Raw genomic sequence first — 18,593 nt, 5'->3', positions numbered from 1 at the left:
ATCTATCGAAGCGTGGAAATGTTTAGGTGAAGAAGGGGTGAGATGGTTAACTAAGTTATTTAATGTGATTTTACGGTCCAAGAAAATGCCTGATGAGTGGAGGAGAAGTACATTAATTCCTATTTATAAAAATAAAGGAGATATTCAGAATTGTACTAACTATAGAGGGATTAAACTCATGAGCCACACAATGAAATTGTGGGAGAAAGTAATTGAGCACAGGTTGAGATTGGAGACAAGTATTTCTGAGAATCAGTTTGGTTTTATGCCAGGTAGATCAACTACAGAGGCGATTTATCTACTAAGGGGATTAATGAAAAGTATCGTTGTAAAGATAAAGATTACACATGGTTTTTATTGATTTGAAAAAGCTTATGACCGTATACCAAGAGAAGTGCTTTGGAAAGCGTTAGAAAAAAAGGGAGTACGGATTGCTTATATTAAAGCCATACAAGATATGTATGAGGGGGTAAAAACTAGTATAAGAACGCCTAGTGGTCAAACAAAGGATTTTTCTATAAAGATTGGACTACATCAGGGATCATCTCTGAGTCCTTATTTGTTCAACTTGATCTTAAATGTTTTGACGGAACATATTCAAGGGGAAATTCCGAAATGTATGCTCTTTGCGGATGATATAGTTCTTATAGCAGAGACAAGAGAAGAGGTTAATTGCAAACTTGAGTTATGGAGGAGGACATTGGAGTCGAAAGGTTTTCGTCTGAGTAGAAGTAAGACGAAATATTTATATTGTAAATTTGGTAAAGGACTATTTGACAATAATTTGGAAGTGAAATTGGGAGATCAAATTATACCTCAAAGTGGAAAAGTTTAGATATTTGGGAGCCATTATTCAAAATGATGGCGAAATCAGTGGAGATATTTCACATAGAATTCAAGCTGATGGTTTAATTGGAGAAAAGCTAAAGGAGTTATTTGCGACCGTAAGGTGCCTAATAAACTTAAAGGAAAGTTTTATCGCACTGCTATCAGACCGGCAATGTTATATAGTAGTGAATGCTGGGCTCTAACGGGACAACAAGAGTATAAAATTGGAGTAGCAGAGATGAGAATGTTACGATGGATGTGCGGACATACACGTAAAGATAAAATTCGAAATGAGCACGTACGCGAAAAAGTGAGGGTGGCACCTATTGAGGAAAAAATGGTAGAAAATGGTTGAGATGGTTTGGGCATGTACAAAGAAGACCAAGGGAGGCACCAGTGAGAAGAGTGGAACATAACTTTGAGTCCGATTAAGAGAGTAGAGGAAGGCCTAAGAGAACACTCTTAGAAGTTATTGAACGCGATATCTTAATTAATAATATTCCTAAAAGTTTGATAAATGATAGAGTACAATGGCGTCTTGCAATCCATATAGCCGATCCCACCTAGTGGGATAAAGGCTTGTTGTTGTTGTTGTTGTTGTATCACTTCACTCTTCCAAGCCCAAAATACACTACGATTAACTGTTGTATTGTAATCTTTACATCCTTTGAGTTTTCTCAATAATATTCTTAACATCAGCCCTTCATAGTAGCATCAGGGAATCAGTCAGCTGCGAACAATCAATGAACGGCACTTACAGTAACCAATAAAATAATTCTTCAGCTTCTGATTCCGGCTGCCGAGGACCCGATTTTGTGTAAAGAAATGTGTAAGCTATATTTAGTCTTTCAATATTTGGAAACTATTCCAGCAGCAGTTTGTTCTCTTGTGCTCAAACCATTTCCCTCATCAAAGGCTGAAGATTCTGCAGCAACAATCCGTAAATTTCATCAACTTGAGGATGAGATCTATCCCCAACAACAAACACGTGATTCTTGCCTCTTACTTCTATTTGACTATATCCAGGAATTCTCTTCACACTTCTCTCCCTCATTTTTTTCCTCACCTGAGCACACTCATCCCATTTCCCTTCTGCAGCATATGCGTTGGCCAATAGTGCATACCCCCCTGAGCTAGATGGCTGTAGCTCCAATAGCTTCCCACCTATAGAATTTGCCAACATAGCATCCCCGTGAAGCTTGCAAGCTCCAAGCAATGCCCCCAGTACAACTTCATCCCTCTCAGAAGGAGGCATTTTACACATTATATCCATTGCCTCATCCAATAATCCCGCTCTACCTAGAATATCCACAAGGCAGGCACAGTGCTCGGCCTTTGGGTTTAAATTATAAGCTTCCCTCATTGAATTAAACAATCTTCTACCTTTGTTCACTAGGCCAATATGACTACAAGCAGATAAGAGACCCACAAAGGTTATTGCGTCTGGAGTTGTCCCTGCTCTTAGCATGCAAGCAAACGCCTGTAGCGCATGGTAACCAAGTCCATGATTTGAGTAGGCGATTATCATTGCCGTCCATGAAACTGCATCCTTTGACTTTAATTGCTCAAAAGCAAGCCAAGCAGAGCCAAAATCCCCACTTTTGGAATACGTAGTAATGAGAGCATTAGTGAGCGAGGTGTTTTGTTCAAACCCAAGTCGTGTGACGTGAGCATGAGCTTGCATGAGTTCCAACATGCCATTAGAGGAAGTGACTACACTAGTCATAGTAGTTTCATCTGGTTCAAAACCAGATCTCAGCATCAAAGCAAAGTAGTTTAAGGCATTTCCATCATTGCTATTTCTTGTATAACCGTAAATCAACGTGTTCCAAGTCACAACATTCTTCTCTGGCATCAAAGTGAAAAGCTCATGAGCCTCATCCATGAGCTCTTCATCGACATACGCGGCAATCATAGCATTCCATGCAGCAATATCTTTATTAGGCATCTGATCAAAATACTTCCTTGCACTGTTAATCATCTTATTTCGTGCCAAACCTGAAACCATGATTGTCCAAGAAATAGCATTCCTTTGAGGCATTGAATCAAACAATTGTATAGCTTCGTTGACCCTATTAGAACTGAGACAACCTGAAATCATGATGTTCCAAGAATACAGATTTCTCTGGGGCATTTCGTGAAAGAGCTTATACGCTTCAATGAAATGGTCGTGCTCAAGATATGCCTTGATCATGGCTGTCCAAGCTATAGTATTCTTTTCAGGCATGAGGTCAAAGAAACTCCGAGCTTGATTCAAAAATCCATTTCGAGCATAACCCAAAACAATCGTAGTCCATGAGACCACGTTTTTCACTGGCATTTGATCAAAAAGACGCCGACCCTCCTCAACTTGTCCACTTTTAAAGTATCCAGAAATCAAACTAGTCCAAGAAAACTCATTTTTCTCAGTCATACCATCAAACACGTGACGAGCATCATCCAAACGACCAGCTTTGACGTATCCATCAATCATTGCGGATTCGACGACAATGTTTCTTTCAGGCATTGCCTTAAATAACAATTCAGCGCTAGATAGATCATTATTCTTCAAGTAAACCGTGACCATGGAGTTATAAGAAACATCATCTCGGTGTGTCATTTCGTCGAACAGATTCCTCGCTTCATTGACTCTGCCTAGACGACCCAGGCTCATTATCTCCAAATTACGCTTGCGCACCACTTCAAAACCTCTTGACCTCAGTTTTTGGATATTTAAACTCCCATTGTCAGAAATGTGAGACCAATTCGGTTTTCTGGTCAACTTTTTTCCTGGGTGAGTGGAAGTCGAAGCTCTGAAACACCCGCGAAAACAAGAAGCAACCCGAACTTGGAAATTGTACGGCTGTGGCAAGAGAGTGACATGGTGACAAAAGATCCAAAACAAAGAATTGCATCGGAATGTATGTCCAGAAGCATCACACTGTGAGAAGCTCAGTAATTCAGAAAGAGGGTTAAGTATTACACTATTACTTGCTCCACAGCTTACTCGTAGCTTCCTGGTGGCAGGGTAACCAACGGGCCTTTTTGTCTTCCTTATGAGTGATCGTCACACGTCAATGCGTCCTTCCATCCATCCAAATGGCCATTGATAAGTCCATCACCCACTAAATCTTTACCCTAAAGTCAAAGAGATTGATTTCTGCTTTTATATCATGCACGCAAGGCTTGAACTCTGGTCGAATCTTTCAACCTGGCATCAGATTTTCATATGACAATGCGTCCTGTTTATTTATTCATTTAGAGCCAAATTTATACAAGTGTAAGCTTATGGAAAACCTAATATTCTGCATTTATCTCTGTTTACCACCTTTTTTTTTCCCTTTAGACCCAAGCCCGAAATAGACCAAAAAATTTCTAAAAGGTGTGGAGTTAATTTCAAGAAAAATGGTAATCGAAGCACTTCTGGAAGTGAGAGGAAGAAGCAGCTGTAGAAGTGAGAGGAAATTTAGGGCTAAAAAATTGCACTTAGTGGCCCTGGTTTGCAGGAACTGCAACTCATGGAAAGAAACTACCACTTTACCCAGAAAATGGAGGCGAGACATATCAGAGACGACAATCTCCAATTCCGCTTAACATCTGAACCAACGCAAAGACAGAGTACATTACATACACTTCCTTCTACAAAATTCCATGTAGTTCTTCCAGGTCAGCATGCAAGCATGAGAGACAAGTCTCTTGCATTAAGTAGAGCAGCAGCATCGATAGAACAATAGCATTGCCGCTTTAGCGTTTTTCTTTTTGTTTTTCCGTGTTACAATTTTTGTAATTTATTTTAGAACAATACTAGTACCACGCAAGTCTGCTCCCATTATATTATTATTTCGTTTTCAGCCATCTTTATTTTTTATTTTATTTATTTTTAAGTATTTACATTTAGAGGAATTGTGATAAGAGATCCGGAACTCAACGTTTGATTTAGAAATCAAGTTTATTGCATCACTTAAAGAAAAACTTATCTAACATGCCCGCCCAACCAATTGAAAAACCAAATAGCATGACCAATATGATATAATATATTTCACTAGATTATATACTCTTTTTAGTCTTATTTATAAGGCAGAAAGAAAAAAATTTTTTTAGTCTATTTATAAGTCATATAATTAAATTTTCATCATAAATTTTTTTACTCTTAATTAAATGTTGGAGAGAGAAAATATATTATTGAAATATAATTTAATAGGGGTAAAGTTAAAAATTTATTAAATTTTAAAATAAAATTAATGAGTTTTAAAGTTTTCATTGATACTGATGAAACATGTTGAAAGTGACTTATAAATAGAACAAGAAAAATACGTAGACATACATGCTCCATTATGAACTAATTATAAAGGAAATTATTTACATGAGTTCCCTACTTGGCTACTTCCTCTAAAATATAGAATAAATATATATTATTTATATATATTTCTATTTTTTTTCTCTTCCTTAATTTGTTGTTGGTCTCATTCTAGTATTTCATAAGATTTTTTTTTAATTATTAATCGTTTATTCAATTAGACACTTTATTTTGGATATTAATTTTAGTGAAGGATAAATTTAAAAAGATAATTATAATTTTTTTTACAAGTCTAAAAATATCAACTACGTAGTTTTAATAATTACTCTATAACCAATAATTATTTAGTTCAATGGCATGAAACTCCTCCTTTGATGAAGGGGTTCTAGATTCTATACTGCCAATAGGTGGGGATTAAAATCTATTAGGTTAGATGGGCTTGGGTGTTTTTAATGGGGAGGGAGATAGATATCATGGGGGAAAAAAAAAATACTTCAAACACTTTTAAATAAAATTTTACATATTAATGAAGCTTATTAAATATACTTTACAATCTTACTTTTTTCAAATAAAGATATAAATTTTTAAAAATATTCTTTATTTAGTACTCTATTAATAAATAATATTGAAGAGAGATAATATATAGGAAGGTTAATATTGAAAAACTATCATTAATGAAACCTTATTTTTATTAAAATGTCTTATATTTTGAAACGCTAAATCTTTTTTAAAAATATTTTATAATTTGAGACGGAAGGATTACTCTATAAAGTACCTAAGTCTGCCAAAGAAGACATTTTTTCCCTACTTTTTTTGAAGCTATCAACAACAAAAATATTGAAAAATTAGTTTTATCAGAAAAATATTGAAATTAGTCATAAAATGATCGTGAAAATAAGATATGATCAATACTTTAAAATTAACATTCATGCTCTTTAATTTTTTTTGTTAGAAAATTGCAACTTTAGAAAGATAAATTAATTGCATATCTTTAAAAGTGTCGACAGCAATTTATTGCTATGATTTTTGAAAAAAAAAAAACAACTGAGTTTAATATACTTTTTGATTGAATTGCATATATTTGAATGTCAATTTCTATAAGTTTTGAGTCCCCGTGTGACTTTGTTCTCTAAATAATTGACTAAAAATGATTTAAACAGATAGATATAATAGTACATTTTTTTTATGAAACTCAGTTTAAGGAAACAAATGGGCCCGCATTCACGAGACGAAACTGGTAAATGACTGCCACATCTTTCTCCATTCTTGAACTTTCTGGTCTATCAGTTGCGTGACCCACTTCTCTACGTTTCCTTATGCTCTGTTTTTATCATTGTCAAAATGACAGCAACAAAGTAAAAATATATATTTATGAAACTTCTCCCAAATGACGCCATTTTCAAAAATATCAACCGTGGCACACAAGAAGCAGAAAGAAAGGGAAAATGAGAGAAGTAATGTGACTAACCTTTCGTTTCTAACTTAGGATTGAGGTGTTTTGTCTCTAAATTATTCTTTAAAGAATGTTCAGTATTTTAAATTATTTATTATAACAATTTTATTTTTAAAGTAATTTATATTCATATTTTTTTAATATTAAATATTTTAATGTTGACCATTAAATATATTGATAGTACTTAAATTTGATTAAAATATCACTTGTTATACAGATATGTTTGAAAATATGCTACATATTAATTATGTAGGGACGAAATTGCAATTTGACAAATAATTTAGGACTAGTATTCCTTTAAAAATTATTTAAAAGTAAATATATACCTTAACTTGAATTTACTTAAATATGATAAGTGGCATTTTTAATCACAATCAATTAGTATTTTAAACTGTCAATGTTAGATTATTTAACAGAAAACACATGACATGTTTTAATTATTTTAAAAATGAAATTATCATAATAAATAGTTTAAAATATTAGGTATTTTTTAGAAAATAATTTAAAAGAAAAATGCAGTTTAACCTTTTAGTTTATTATTATTATTATTATATCAAAAAAAAAAAATGATGACTCGCGAGTCGCGAGCATGGCCTCGCCGCAAATGTACCGGTGGGCGTTAAATTGATAACTACCCAATGCTGGTACCAGGTAGCCGACAATAGCTTCGGTCTAATCGGATATCCGCTTGTTCCTGCTGGGCTCTTCACTGATCACTATGGTATCTTCTGCTTCCCAATACCAACAATCCCTCGTTGTTAAATGCTGCCTGAGACAAAAATGGAGGGTACTGATTTTCTTTACTTTCTATTGTGTCATTAGGCAACTGAAAGCGGTGATAATAAGCTAAAGCTGTATTCGTATTGGAGGAGCTCTTGCGCCTTTCGAGTCCGAATTGCTCTCAACCTGAAAGGTACAGAGTTACAGACACACACAAGACTGTTGCTTCTCTAGTTTGGTTGGAATTCGTAAAATAAATGTCTCGTGGGGATAAAACCCACTTGCTCAAATCCTTTATCAGTTTAGTGTGTTTTGATTTCAGGGATTAAATATGAGTACAAAGCAGTCAATTTACTCAAGGGAGAACAATCTGACCCTGGTTTGTTTTTCTCTTTCTGTTTCATCACTCCAATTTTGTCCTTGACAATGAAAAATCATAGTAATATTATTGTAATCATTTGTGAGTTGAGGGAGCTGACAGATTAATGGGTGGGTGGGTTTTATTGTGGTTTAATTTGCTTTGTTGTCCTTTTGTTTTGTTTTGACATTTCAGATTTCCTGAAGCTTAATCCTGTCGGTTTCGTTCCTGTTCTCGTGGATGGGGACTTTGTGATTTCTGACTCTTATGCCATCATTATGGTGATTATTTGCTTTTTCTTTGGAGTTTGGAAATGCAAATTCTTTCTATAACTTCTTTCATTGCTCTAAAAAGTGTTTCTTTTTTATGGATTTAATATACATGCAGTATTTGGAGGATAAGTTTACTCAGCGTCCATTTCTGCCTCCTGATTTACAGAAAAGAACAATTAATTTCCAGGTATAAATTCCTTTATTTTGGGAAAAATTCACGAGTACCCCCCTGTACTTTGACACATCTTTCCAGGTGACAGATTACTTTATACTGCAGCAAACTTGGGAGCATCCTCTTCCTTCTGCCTTTTGGTAGATCTAATGGAGATTTGGGATAAAAGGGCGTTTAGCTTTGAGTCTCCAAACAAAATATTTAGGGTCAACGGTGAAATTATTAGGCTCCAAATCACATGAAATTGTTAGGGTTTGGAAACAAAATCAAATGATGGCTTATTACTTGAATCTTGGATTTGGATTAGAAGATTCGTCAATGGGAATTTGTAGAAGAATGAGGAGGGTCAGTTCTCTAGCTAGCTATAATACAGGGGTCTATTATCCAGGTTTCCAAGTACATGGTGGTTGTTTGCAAATGGATCAAAGTATAGTGTGTGTTTACGAATGGATCAGTAAATTGCATTTTAACTGGATGGTAACTGGGCAAACGGTTGTTGTTTATGAGAGTTGTAGTTTTAAAGCTATGATTTAGGCCCTGATAAATGTTCTCTTCTAATGCTGTGATCCATAGGTTGCGCATATCGTTTTCTCCAATATACAGCCCTTGCAAAACATAGGTGTATTGGTATGGTTAAGTCATTTTCTTTTCTTATGAGTTTATGATTCAATTTGCTACCTTTTCTGGATGCTAGAATAAATGTTATATGTTTACAGTTATCCTGCCTTTTCTTATTAACAGAATTATATTGCGGAAAAAGTTAGCCCTGATGAAAAGCTTCCTTGGGTCCAAAGTGTTATACGAAAAGGCTTCACTGGTGAGTTTTGCTCAGTTAAGAATAGAATCTGTTATCTCAAGCATTTAGGCCTTATCTGCCTAGTAATAGGTCATGTTAATTGTTGAAAACGTCATGGTTCAAGGACTTTATTTTAACATGGGCCATATGTATTTTACCCCTTTGACAGCAATATACCTTATTTGGTTTGTCCAGGAACATAATTCCTGGCTTAAGATGGTTTTAAGCTTAGTTTCATTTTAATGTGTTTCAGCAATTGAAAAACTATTGAAAGGCCACACAGGAAGATATGCTACTGGAGATGAAATTTTCCTGGTATGCATCTCTGCTCTATTTATTTACATGTCTTGATATTAATATGTTAACTATGCAATTTGCACTCACTCTAAACTAGAATTCTATTACCATTTAATTGAGAATAGATAAAGATAAGTTGATTGTCATCGTTTCTTCAGCAAAATAAATTAACATGATCGGCCTAAATGAAATCCTTGATATAGTTCCAAACAGAGACTTTTTTCTGGAAGTTTCTGTTCATAATATGATAAGAAAGTCACAACTCCCTTGCTCAATTCCAGTAGATGCAAGACTCTTCGGTAAAGATAGCACCTTTTATCCTTCTCGCAATATATGTTGTGGGTAATTCTGTCTTCTGGTTTGGTTTGTTTCATTCCCAAATCATTGATTGCAAATTATAATAGGATTAACTAGAGCCATGTGGAGTAGCTTTATACCTTTTGAGTTTAATTTTGGACTTTATGTTGCATGACTATATACAACTTGACTATCATTTGCAGGCAGATGTGTTTTTAGCACCTCAATTACATGCTGCAACAAGGTTCAATGTTGACATGGTAATGTTCTGTACGTTGCTGCATTTATACCCTTTTTTTTTGGCCAAGAGGGGTATGGTGGTATCAAGCTGGGTTGTATTACTCTGTTATGATTCTGCCTCTTTGATTTAGTGGTGCAGGATGTGGTCTTCCTTATCATTCTTATAATTTAACATAAAGGATAGTTTATTTCAAAATTGGACACCTGGTAGGGCTTCACATCTGTAATGAAATCAATGTTTTAAATATTTAATTAGTCATATGCCATTCAATCAATTGAAAAGGTGGTGAAGGGGCTATGGTTATGAGTACGGTCCAGATTAAAGCCTTTTCTGTGTTATCAGCTCACAATTTGTAATATCCAAAAGCAGAGCAATCAATTCGATTATTTTTCCCGCATTTTCTTTTTCATCTGTTTATTTGATCTTTTTATAGGAATTGACCTTTATATACTTTAGTTTTCCTTTAGGAGTAACCCTTGGAACCAAAAAAAAAAAAAGGAAGAAGAAGTAAAATACCTGATCTTCGTGCTTTCTAAAATCTTTGATCGTATACAGAATTGCATGGATTAAATTCATCTACTCAAACTTCATCATGCATGCAGGCAGAGTTCCCCATTCTAGCAAGATTGAGGGAAGCCTACAACGAGGTCCCGGCAATCCGAGAGGCTTCGCCGGAGAACCAACCAGATGCTCCTCCTCAAGGAACCTAGTCGAACCTATAATGTGGAAGTATCAAGTGCTGGTCCCTGAAGCACTTGAGGTAATTCTGAGTAAACCATGCATGTTACTTCCTATGATTGCGAGTTGCTTGAAGCCAACAGTCTATTTTACATTGATTAAGCTTGCATTCATTGTTTGGTCCCCATTAATTTTTTTTCCCCAATGTTTATCTTTTATTGATCACAGAAATAGAGCTCTTTAAATTGCTGGAGGATCGTTTAGTCAGCTTCAGGTTAAATCTTCCACAAGCGCGTGACATGCCTTTTATGGCAATAAGGTTGTAATGTGATTATGTAGAATTCTATTTATATGAAATAAGTAATAAGCTTTTTTTTTTTTTACATGTACTTTTATGAAACATCTTGTTAGTCGATATTTAAAAATGTTGACGTAGATTTGAATGTCTGCTTTCTTTTGATATGGTTGTGGTATTTTGCCATCCCCCCGCCCTTTGAAACCAACAAAGTAATCGTATTTCTTTCTCTAACTATGTAGTTTCACTGTTATATCTTAATCAATCTTTTGGGTTCAATTTCGTCTCATATCTTTCAAAATAATTCAACGTTTTTTTCAAGTATAATCGAAGATGACTTCTAAACAAAAAAGGACATATTTGGAATGAAAAAAAAGCCCTAGAAAGCGAAAATCCATGCACAATTAGAGGACGAAAACGTGTTGAGTTTTGACCAATATATAGATATGGACTAAATGAAGAGTTATAAACAACGTTGAACAATATATTAGTTCTGCATGATGCCCAAATGTCGATTAGACTTACGGGCAACAGACATGAAGAGTATATTTGGATAGCATGACTCATCATGTTCGGCTTTGGCATGCTAAGATGCTTGCTTCCTCTTCCTTTCGCCTCCTCCCTTGTTTTTCATATTACTAGCAGTGATGAGTTTATAGTCAGAGCAAGACATTTCATTCATTTTCCCAAATCTTCTTCCATAGAAGTCCCATATTTCAGACCTGGCCAACAAGAATTAAGTTAAAAAAACTTCAAGTTTAAGTGAATTTGACTTGTTATGGAAAAAAGTCACATATCAAATAGATTTGGATCGAAGAAGAGATATATAAATGGAAAAAACAAATTTATAAATTCAATGTCTTAAAGTTTTAGGTTAAAATATCATGTGTTCTCTTGAAACTCCTGGGCCTAAGAAGTAGCATTTGAGCTAGGTTTTAGTAAAGTGACCTAATATGAAAATGATGGGAAAAAGTTTTAGAATTTTTGGAAGCTCATGACAGGCTGACAGAAAGGGGAGCATGTTTGTGTGTGGTCAATGAACTCACACATTAACTTGTTATGAGTTGAAAAAATATATACGTGAAAAGGATATATAAACTCAATATCTTACAATTTTGGGTTAAGATATGATGTCATATTGGTTTATACGTGTCTTCTTGGAACTTGGTGGGCTCAACTGTCTTCTTTTTGTTCCTTCAGTACTGTACAGCTTTAATCTAATTTCCTTGATTAAAAAACATGACACATATGTGGGTGTCTTTGCTCCATTTCAACCACCTTATGTTTTTTTTAAAAAAACTGTTTTTGCTTTCGTTCTAGTTACTTACCAGTATGCCAGGAACTGGTACGGCTCATACTTTCCATAAATTTCTTCAACATCTCTCTGAACTGTTTGAGTTGTGGACTTTCTTGAATGAACCTGCATTACTGCATCTCATAAATTTCAAGAGCATTTCACAAATGGACAAAGAAAACATGAAATGTTTGAAACTAACACCTGTTTCAAATGCCTAATCGTTTCAGAATCGGTTGGAATGACATGGTAATAACCCATGCACATGAGAACATTGGAACGAGTAAAAGGTCCAAATCCCTCAATTTCTTTCAAATGGCCTGCTAGCTGGTTATAGCTTAATAAGCTTGCATCTTTAGAAAGTTCTTCAAATAGTCCTAACTGAATTCTACCTTCAATAATAGCTCGAGCAAGTTTTACTATACGACCTGCTCTATAACCAAGTTTGCATCGTTTTGCCAGAAAACTCTCATCAAGGCTTGCTAGCTCTTCTGGGGATGGAAAATTCCCAATACCCCCCATAGCAAAATAGCCTCTTCCATTAGAGAACCCACAAAATGATTCATCGTCTGCACTTAACTCCTTTGAATTTTCACAAGCTTTGCAATGCTGACATAGATTTTCATCTGTATCGATTGGAGGCAAGTTTGAGTTCAAACTTGTCGCAAGGACATGGTCTTCTTGCAAATTTCCTTCTGCTTCTAATTCTAATTTCTTCTTAAGCAACTTGCCTTTTGAGGACAAACCAGAGGTCCTACTCCTATGCTTTTTCCTGCTTTCTTTTGTCGCTGGTGTCCTTGGAATGAAGTTCTCATTCTCAACTTTTTGGCTGCTAGAGAAGGAGGATACATTTTGCAGTTCCAGCTGAAGCTCACAAAGTGCCTGAGCCATGCTCAAAGTCCTCGACCATCTGAAATATTCTGTTTGTTGTTGAGAAATCATTATTGGAGTAGAAGGGGAAGCGGGAGAGTTTCTATTCCATTATTTAGAAGTTTGATAAAAAGAAGAGTAGTGATTTTCTCAGATTTAAATCCCCTGAAATTAGAAGTTCGTAAAGTGTTTCTCAAGTTAGAAAGATAGAGAAGAGGTAACTTCCATGTAGACTCTCACTTCTGGGATCACAATCTCTTTCCATCTCATTTCAACTTCAAGATAGAGTTATACATTGGTAACGGCATCTGTGCTTTGTAATTAGAATAAAGGGAACAAATAAGAACCCCAGAAGCAAGGATGTTAAGTAAAATGACTTGAAGAATAAATTTTCTTGCTCCCAAGTTCATATATTCGTCATGTAGGCATTATGTCAATCATTTGGTGTGCCAGTTACCAAGTTAGAGACTCAAGAGTCAGCAGACAGATTATGAAAGACAGTAATAGACTCACTGGCAATTGCAGAGGAGGATGCACTTGACCATATCCTCAAATAATGTGGGAGACCTAAACACTCTTCCAGTAAAGCTTTTATTCTGATCATCATCACCATAGTTGTGCATGTTTCTAAACTCTCTCACAGCTTTCTCTTCGGTCTCTGACAGACGCAGCATTCTTGACACCTGAGCCTGGTCACATTAGGGAAAATGGTGATAATTTTGATAAATGAATATTTTCACTTAAAATAAGCGTCAAACCCTAAACCCAAGTCGGAATCAAAATTTTCCAATGAAATACAAAGAGTAACAAATTCAAAGAATTTCTGAACAGAAACTTATTTTCAGTATGTGTGTGTGTTTCCATTTTCAAGAGCATCGATCGATGGTGATACCAGCAACGCGTGTTGTTGTTGAGGAGAGACGGAGCAGGTGCCATGAACTCGAAGAGTGAGCGAACTGGGACGATGCGATGGCTGAGAAATGGTGACGATGACGGATCCAGAGGAAGAGCGATGATCGGAAAAAGGAAGACGGAGAGGGCGCGTGAGAGTGTTGGAGAGAGGGTCCCAATAGTTAGGAGCCATCATGAAAAGGCCATGGCTGCACACTGCTTTCTCTAATTGAAACGCCTCAGCTGATATCCCCAGTAGAAGCTCCAACTCGCACCACTGCCATGGCCGATCACTCGCCATGTTTCCTTCCTCTTGGACGTCGTTTTTGACTCTTCTGGTATTGCCCCAGTTACATGAGAGCTTCTCCTTCTCTTTCGTTACAGTGTCACTTTAGTGACCAGTTTTCCATGAAGCCATGCCATGTCCCAGCTGCACACAAATAGAGCCGTTAGTCGCTACTTGTGCTTGCTTGCCAGCAGCCTGGCCAAGCAAGTAGCAACTCAAACCTATTTGTTTCCTTATTTATTTATTGTTGGTTTAATTTAAGAAAACAAAACGTGGACTAAATTAGGGACAACATTTTCACAATAAATACTCTCTTTATTTAAAAATATAAGTCATTTTTAATTAAATTTTACTCCCAATAAAGTAATTATCTACTTTTAAATTAATCATATTTTTTTATATTTATCCCTTTTAAACACCTTATAATAAATATAAAGTCATTATTAATGGGAATACTTTAAAAAAAAATAATGACATTTTAAAAGATTAAAAATGCCTTATATTTTTTAGTATTCAACTCCTCAAAAAATATTTTTTATTTTTTAACACAATTACATGCTTGACACTTGAATTCAATATCATATTAAGCTAGTATAACTTTTTATTAATTGAGCTATGTATTTGTTGGTTCCTCAAAAATAATTCTAAATATGTTGGACCATGAATTATATCTTCCAATCCATCATCATCATGGAATCTTAAGCTGCGCAATGCGCATGAAAACTGCTTTGAAGGGAATCCAAATCCAAATTCTAGATGCATGACTTCTCTTGGGCCTCGTCATTTTCTGGGCCCGAAGTTGCCAACATTAGTTTGATGGTCATGGAAAGATCTCGTTTGAGCTAATTGAGCTTAGTGTGTGTTCCATCTTCAGATTATTAAAAGTTTTTTTGGTAAAAATTTATTTAGCCAAAGTCAATCTAGTAAATATAAATTGCAGTAGTGAAATTTTTGTATCAATACATTTTTTTAAAAATTAATTTAATAAATTAATAATTATTTGAATTAATGATAATTTGTATTTTTAAAAATGCATTTTGAATGTGAGTATATAATAATAAAAAATGATATTGATTTATGATAATTTATAATTTTTTAATATAAATATAATATATTAAAAATATTTAAAAATTTGGAAAAAAAATTAAAATAACATAAATTTTAATATGTTAAATAATAAGAATAAAAAATATAAAGTTTAATATTGAAAAAAATATGTAATAAATAATTCAACAGTCGTTAATATTGAATGGCATCCCTTATAAATAGGATTAAAAATATTATTCTTTCTCTTTTTCATATACAAAAGATTTATAAAATTGCCTCTTCATATAATCTATTTGGCCATGTAGCTATTATACCAAATTCAAATTCTAATAAGACAAAGCATGTAATGAGTATTGCAAGTGAATAAAGGCAATATAGTAAATTTAAAAACTCAACATCTAAAAGTCAGTTTGAAAAATTTTAAAAAATTAAATTCTCAAATTCACATCTAATAATTTTTTCAACATGCATTCAACAAGTCATTTTGCTCAATCATAAAATTCTCAAACAACATTTTACATTTTAAAAGTGTAAAAGTACATTTCAAAGGTCAAAAATCATGCATTCAAATGGGCCCTTAATCTATGCTCAAAGCTAACCTCCATTCAAAGTTTTTATAAAAAAGTATATTCTAGGGAAAAAGCAGTATAAATACACAGTCAACATTGTGTATGTGCTTTTGGGACAAACATTTATTTTAATACAAGATCATAAAAAATTTTGCAGATATAACCATTAATTCACGTCAGAGCATAAAAAGTTTTTATATTCAAGAGTAGCTTTATGAAAATCATGATGTCTAAATTATTGTTTTAAGCATGTCCGGGCTAAGTCTTAGTAGAGTTAACAAGAAGATCAAATTCAAATATGCTAATAAGCATTAAGACACTACAAAATTAAGATCAATTTGAGTTATTAAATAGAATTAAATGATCAAAATTAAAGTTATAATAATATAAATTCTCATAATTAGCGTTATAAATGTAAATGATGTGGTCTCTTTATACTCCCCATCCTTTTTATAAGGTTCTATTTTCTCAAGATTAATAAAATTAGTTATAATTAATTAAATGTCAAATATTTTTGCAATTTTCCAAAATACCCTATCAAACGAGAGCTACTGTTTATGCAAACAGTAAAAGAGATAAGAGTATTTTTAACAATGTTTCATTAAAATTTATAAGGGGTTTGCATTTTCGTTGGCGGAAGTGCCTATATTTTTTGACTGTACCTCGAATAAAATTTCTTTTAATGAAAGGATATTTATGAATAATAAAAAATTTATAAGAGATCTTGTATTAAGAATTAATAGGTAGGGTTTTATAAATAAAATTAAAGAACTCAAAGGAATTAGTTCATTACAACTCAGGGAATAAAGTTCAAATTTTTATTGAAAAAGATGTCACATTTAATATTGGACCCAGTTTTGAACAATATTACTAGGAGGACATATATGCACAATTTTTTTTTTAAAAAAGAATTAGAGGGTGAAAAGAAGAAAAAAAGAAAAAACTAGAAAAAATTTGTAATGCACACAAAAGAAGAAGAGGAAGTCGCGTACATGGAACGGCCAGATCAGGATGGTTATACATAGCTTAATGTAATTTGAGCAATCTGGAAGCAGTGTACAATGACTAATGAGCTTCTTATCTTTTTGGTCAATACCTTCCTCAGTAGGGAAGACAACCTTGAGAACGACACAACGCGCTTACCTTTCTCCATGTCTCAGTGTCTGCTCTACTTTCCCGTAATATCTGCGTTTGACTTTACGTGATCGATGCCTTTTTTATCTTTTTTTGGAAGACTCAACCTTCAAGGTCTTCCAAGGACAAGACGCGCCCTGTTTTTTTGCAGCTCATGTGGAACATCAGCTTTGATATTTCTCTCATTTATGTTGTCTTCTATGTATATAATATATATATGGTTCTGGAATTTCATTGTCATTCTCTTATCTTTTTATCTTGATGATTTAGAAATGTATGGCTATTGTTAGTTTCTTATACTCGATGAATAGATTGCAGTAGTCTTATCCAAGGTTTTTAAACAACTAGCTTTGGCTCTACTAAGCATTAACTATCCCTTCTTGTCAATCAAGAGAAGTTAGAACTGATTCAATTAAGCAAAAAGAATTTCACTTTAGGTCATGTTTGCTCACTGCAGTACAATTAAATGAATGGATTGAGAAAATAAAAATAATAATAAAATGATCAAAAGGATGAGTAAGCACATTCATAAGAGGGAGGTTAGTTCATGAAGTTAGGGATCATAATTCATGAGATTTTTTGAAGGTGTAATGATTCCCACATTTATAGTATATATTAATGAGTTTTATTATACTTAGCATGAGGGAAATGGTGATTTAGTTAATTTTTATTTTTATTTTTCTAATCTATTATATTATATTCTATTTTAGTAAACAAATGTGATCTTAATTATTGTCCTAGTAGTAAGAGTTAAATCCAATCATAATACTAATCAATGACCACGAGAGCATATTTATATTAGTCAAGGACTAATAAATTCTAAAATTTTACTGTAATTCCTTGATCCTTGAATGATATTAATTTTTTAATATGAAATGACCAAATTACCCTTAAAATATAAACTAATTAAAAAAACACATTCACTGGCATTGGTATTGGCCGCTGAAGCTTAGGCATTGTGGCACATGTTTTTTTTTTTAAAAAAAAATTGGCAACAGTGGTTCAAGGAAGTTTGATCCCATAACCCTTTAATTATCTAAAAAGCTTAGTTGTTTGAGCTTATTTAATAATATATATCCCAAAAAGAAAAATGTTCTAACCAAGTTTTTAAACCACTTCCATTTATAACATATGTAGCAAAAAAACATGTTAATTTCAAAATGACACTTGTTATTTCACTAATGCTACTTGTTAATCAAATATGGTTAATTACAAATTAGAAATTTTAAAACTTCATGCATTTTACTTATTAAAGTTTGAATATAGCACAAATGGTTGTGAATGGATATTTGTTGATGAATAACTAACACTTATATAGCTAAACCCATCCTATTAGCTTTTTGTTAAAAATTAAATGAATTGTTAATTTCAAACAAAAAGTTGATAAAGTTCAAATGGATATTGATTGATGAAGGACTGATACTTTTACTATTAAGCTTATCCTATCTGCTTTTCTAACTTATTAAAGCTTGAATGAATTGTTGTTAATTTTGAACGAGTTATTGTGAAAACCTGAATGGATACTTATTGATGAAAGATTAACACTTGTATAATTAAGCCCATATTCTATCAGCTTTTTATTAAAATTCGAATGAATTGTTAATGTTGAATGAATTGTTGTTAAAGTTTGAATAAATATTTATCAATGAAGAACTAATACTTGTACAATTAAATACATCCTATTTATTTTCCTAACTTGTTAAGCCCAAATGAATTGTTGTTAACTTTGAATTCATTATTGTGAACCTGAATAGTATAAGTGTTAGTCCTTCATTAATGATTGTTAATTTTGAATGAGTTGTTGTTAAAAATCGAATGA

At 33.5% G+C, this 18,593-nt stretch overlaps 3 protein-coding genes across 3 annotated transcripts; 1 reads left to right on the top strand and 2 right to left on the bottom strand.

Annotated features, from left to right (window-relative positions):
- Positions 1 to 1,275: 1,275 nt before the first annotated feature.
- LOC129286038 (pentatricopeptide repeat-containing protein At2g35030, mitochondrial-like) lies at positions 1,276 to 4,637 on the bottom strand. The gene is made up of 3 exons (XM_054922080.1): positions 4,619 to 4,637; positions 4,341 to 4,404; positions 1,276 to 3,860 (listed from the first exon to the last, which is right to left on the bottom strand). Exons 1-3 carry the CDS (start codon positions 4,635 to 4,637, stop codon positions 1,721 to 1,723), a joined length of 2,223 nt encoding a protein of 740 aa, XP_054778055.1. The 3' UTR covers positions 1,276 to 1,720.
- Positions 4,638 to 7,139: 2,502 nt separating this feature from the next.
- Positions 7,140 to 10,823, top strand: LOC129286592 (glutathione S-transferase zeta class-like). Its single transcript, XM_054922538.1, has 11 exons — positions 7,140 to 7,278; positions 7,380 to 7,470; positions 7,600 to 7,656; positions 7,831 to 7,916; positions 8,023 to 8,094; positions 8,653 to 8,706; positions 8,821 to 8,896; positions 9,129 to 9,190; positions 9,673 to 9,729; positions 10,313 to 10,470; positions 10,617 to 10,823. Exons 1-10 carry the CDS (start codon positions 7,276 to 7,278, stop codon positions 10,418 to 10,420), a joined length of 666 nt encoding a protein of 221 aa, XP_054778513.1. The 5' UTR covers positions 7,140 to 7,275; the 3' UTR covers positions 10,421 to 10,470; positions 10,617 to 10,823.
- A 282-nt stretch (positions 10,824 to 11,105) lies between these two features.
- Positions 11,106 to 14,225, bottom strand: LOC129286591 (uncharacterized). The gene is made up of 5 exons (XM_054922537.1): positions 13,740 to 14,225; positions 13,361 to 13,536; positions 12,182 to 12,887; positions 12,012 to 12,103; positions 11,106 to 11,405 (listed from the first exon to the last, which is right to left on the bottom strand). Exons 1-5 carry the CDS (start codon positions 14,037 to 14,039, stop codon positions 11,270 to 11,272), a joined length of 1,410 nt encoding a protein of 469 aa, XP_054778512.1. The 5' UTR covers positions 14,040 to 14,225; the 3' UTR covers positions 11,106 to 11,269.
- Between the last annotated feature and the right edge of the window lie 4,368 nt (positions 14,226 to 18,593).

The sequence above is a fragment of the Prosopis cineraria genome, unplaced genomic scaffold (genome assembly GCF_029017545.1).
Source record: "Prosopis cineraria cultivar Desert tree isolate PC_DT_omini unplaced genomic scaffold, ASM2901754v1 PC11, whole genome shotgun sequence".
Classification (NCBI taxonomy): Eukaryota; Viridiplantae; Streptophyta; class Magnoliopsida; order Fabales; family Fabaceae; genus Prosopis; species Prosopis cineraria.
The sequence above is the reverse complement of the archived record's forward strand: the minus strand, read 5'-3'. Positions and strand labels throughout refer to the sequence as shown.

Bases quoted from the DNA above. Each gene is read 5' to 3' on its own strand.
- LOC129286038 (XM_054922080.1), bottom strand. The intron at 3,861-4,340 runs GTAGTTTCTTTC...ATCACTCATAAG, and splicing joins TCCATTTTCTGGGTAAAGTG to GAAGACAAAAAGGCCCGTTG.
- LOC129286592 (XM_054922538.1), top strand. The intron at 7,471-7,599 runs GTACAGAGTTAC...TTTTGATTTCAG, and splicing joins AATTGCTCTCAACCTGAAAG to GGATTAAATATGAGTACAAA. The intron at 9,191-9,672 runs GTATGCATCTCT...TATCATTTGCAG, and splicing joins CTGGAGATGAAATTTTCCTG to GCAGATGTGTTTTTAGCACC.
- LOC129286591 (XM_054922537.1), bottom strand. From the start codon at position 14,039: ATGGCGAGTGATCGGCCATGGCAGTGGTGCGAGTTGGAGCTTCTACTG. The intron at 12,888-13,360 runs GTGAGTCTATTA...AGAATATTTCAG, and splicing joins ATCCTCCTCTGCAATTGCCA to ATGGTCGAGGACTTTGAGCA. The intron at 11,406-12,011 runs GTAAGTAACTAG...CTTGTTGGCCAG, and splicing joins TACCAGTTCCTGGCATACTG to GTCTGAAATATGGGACTTCT.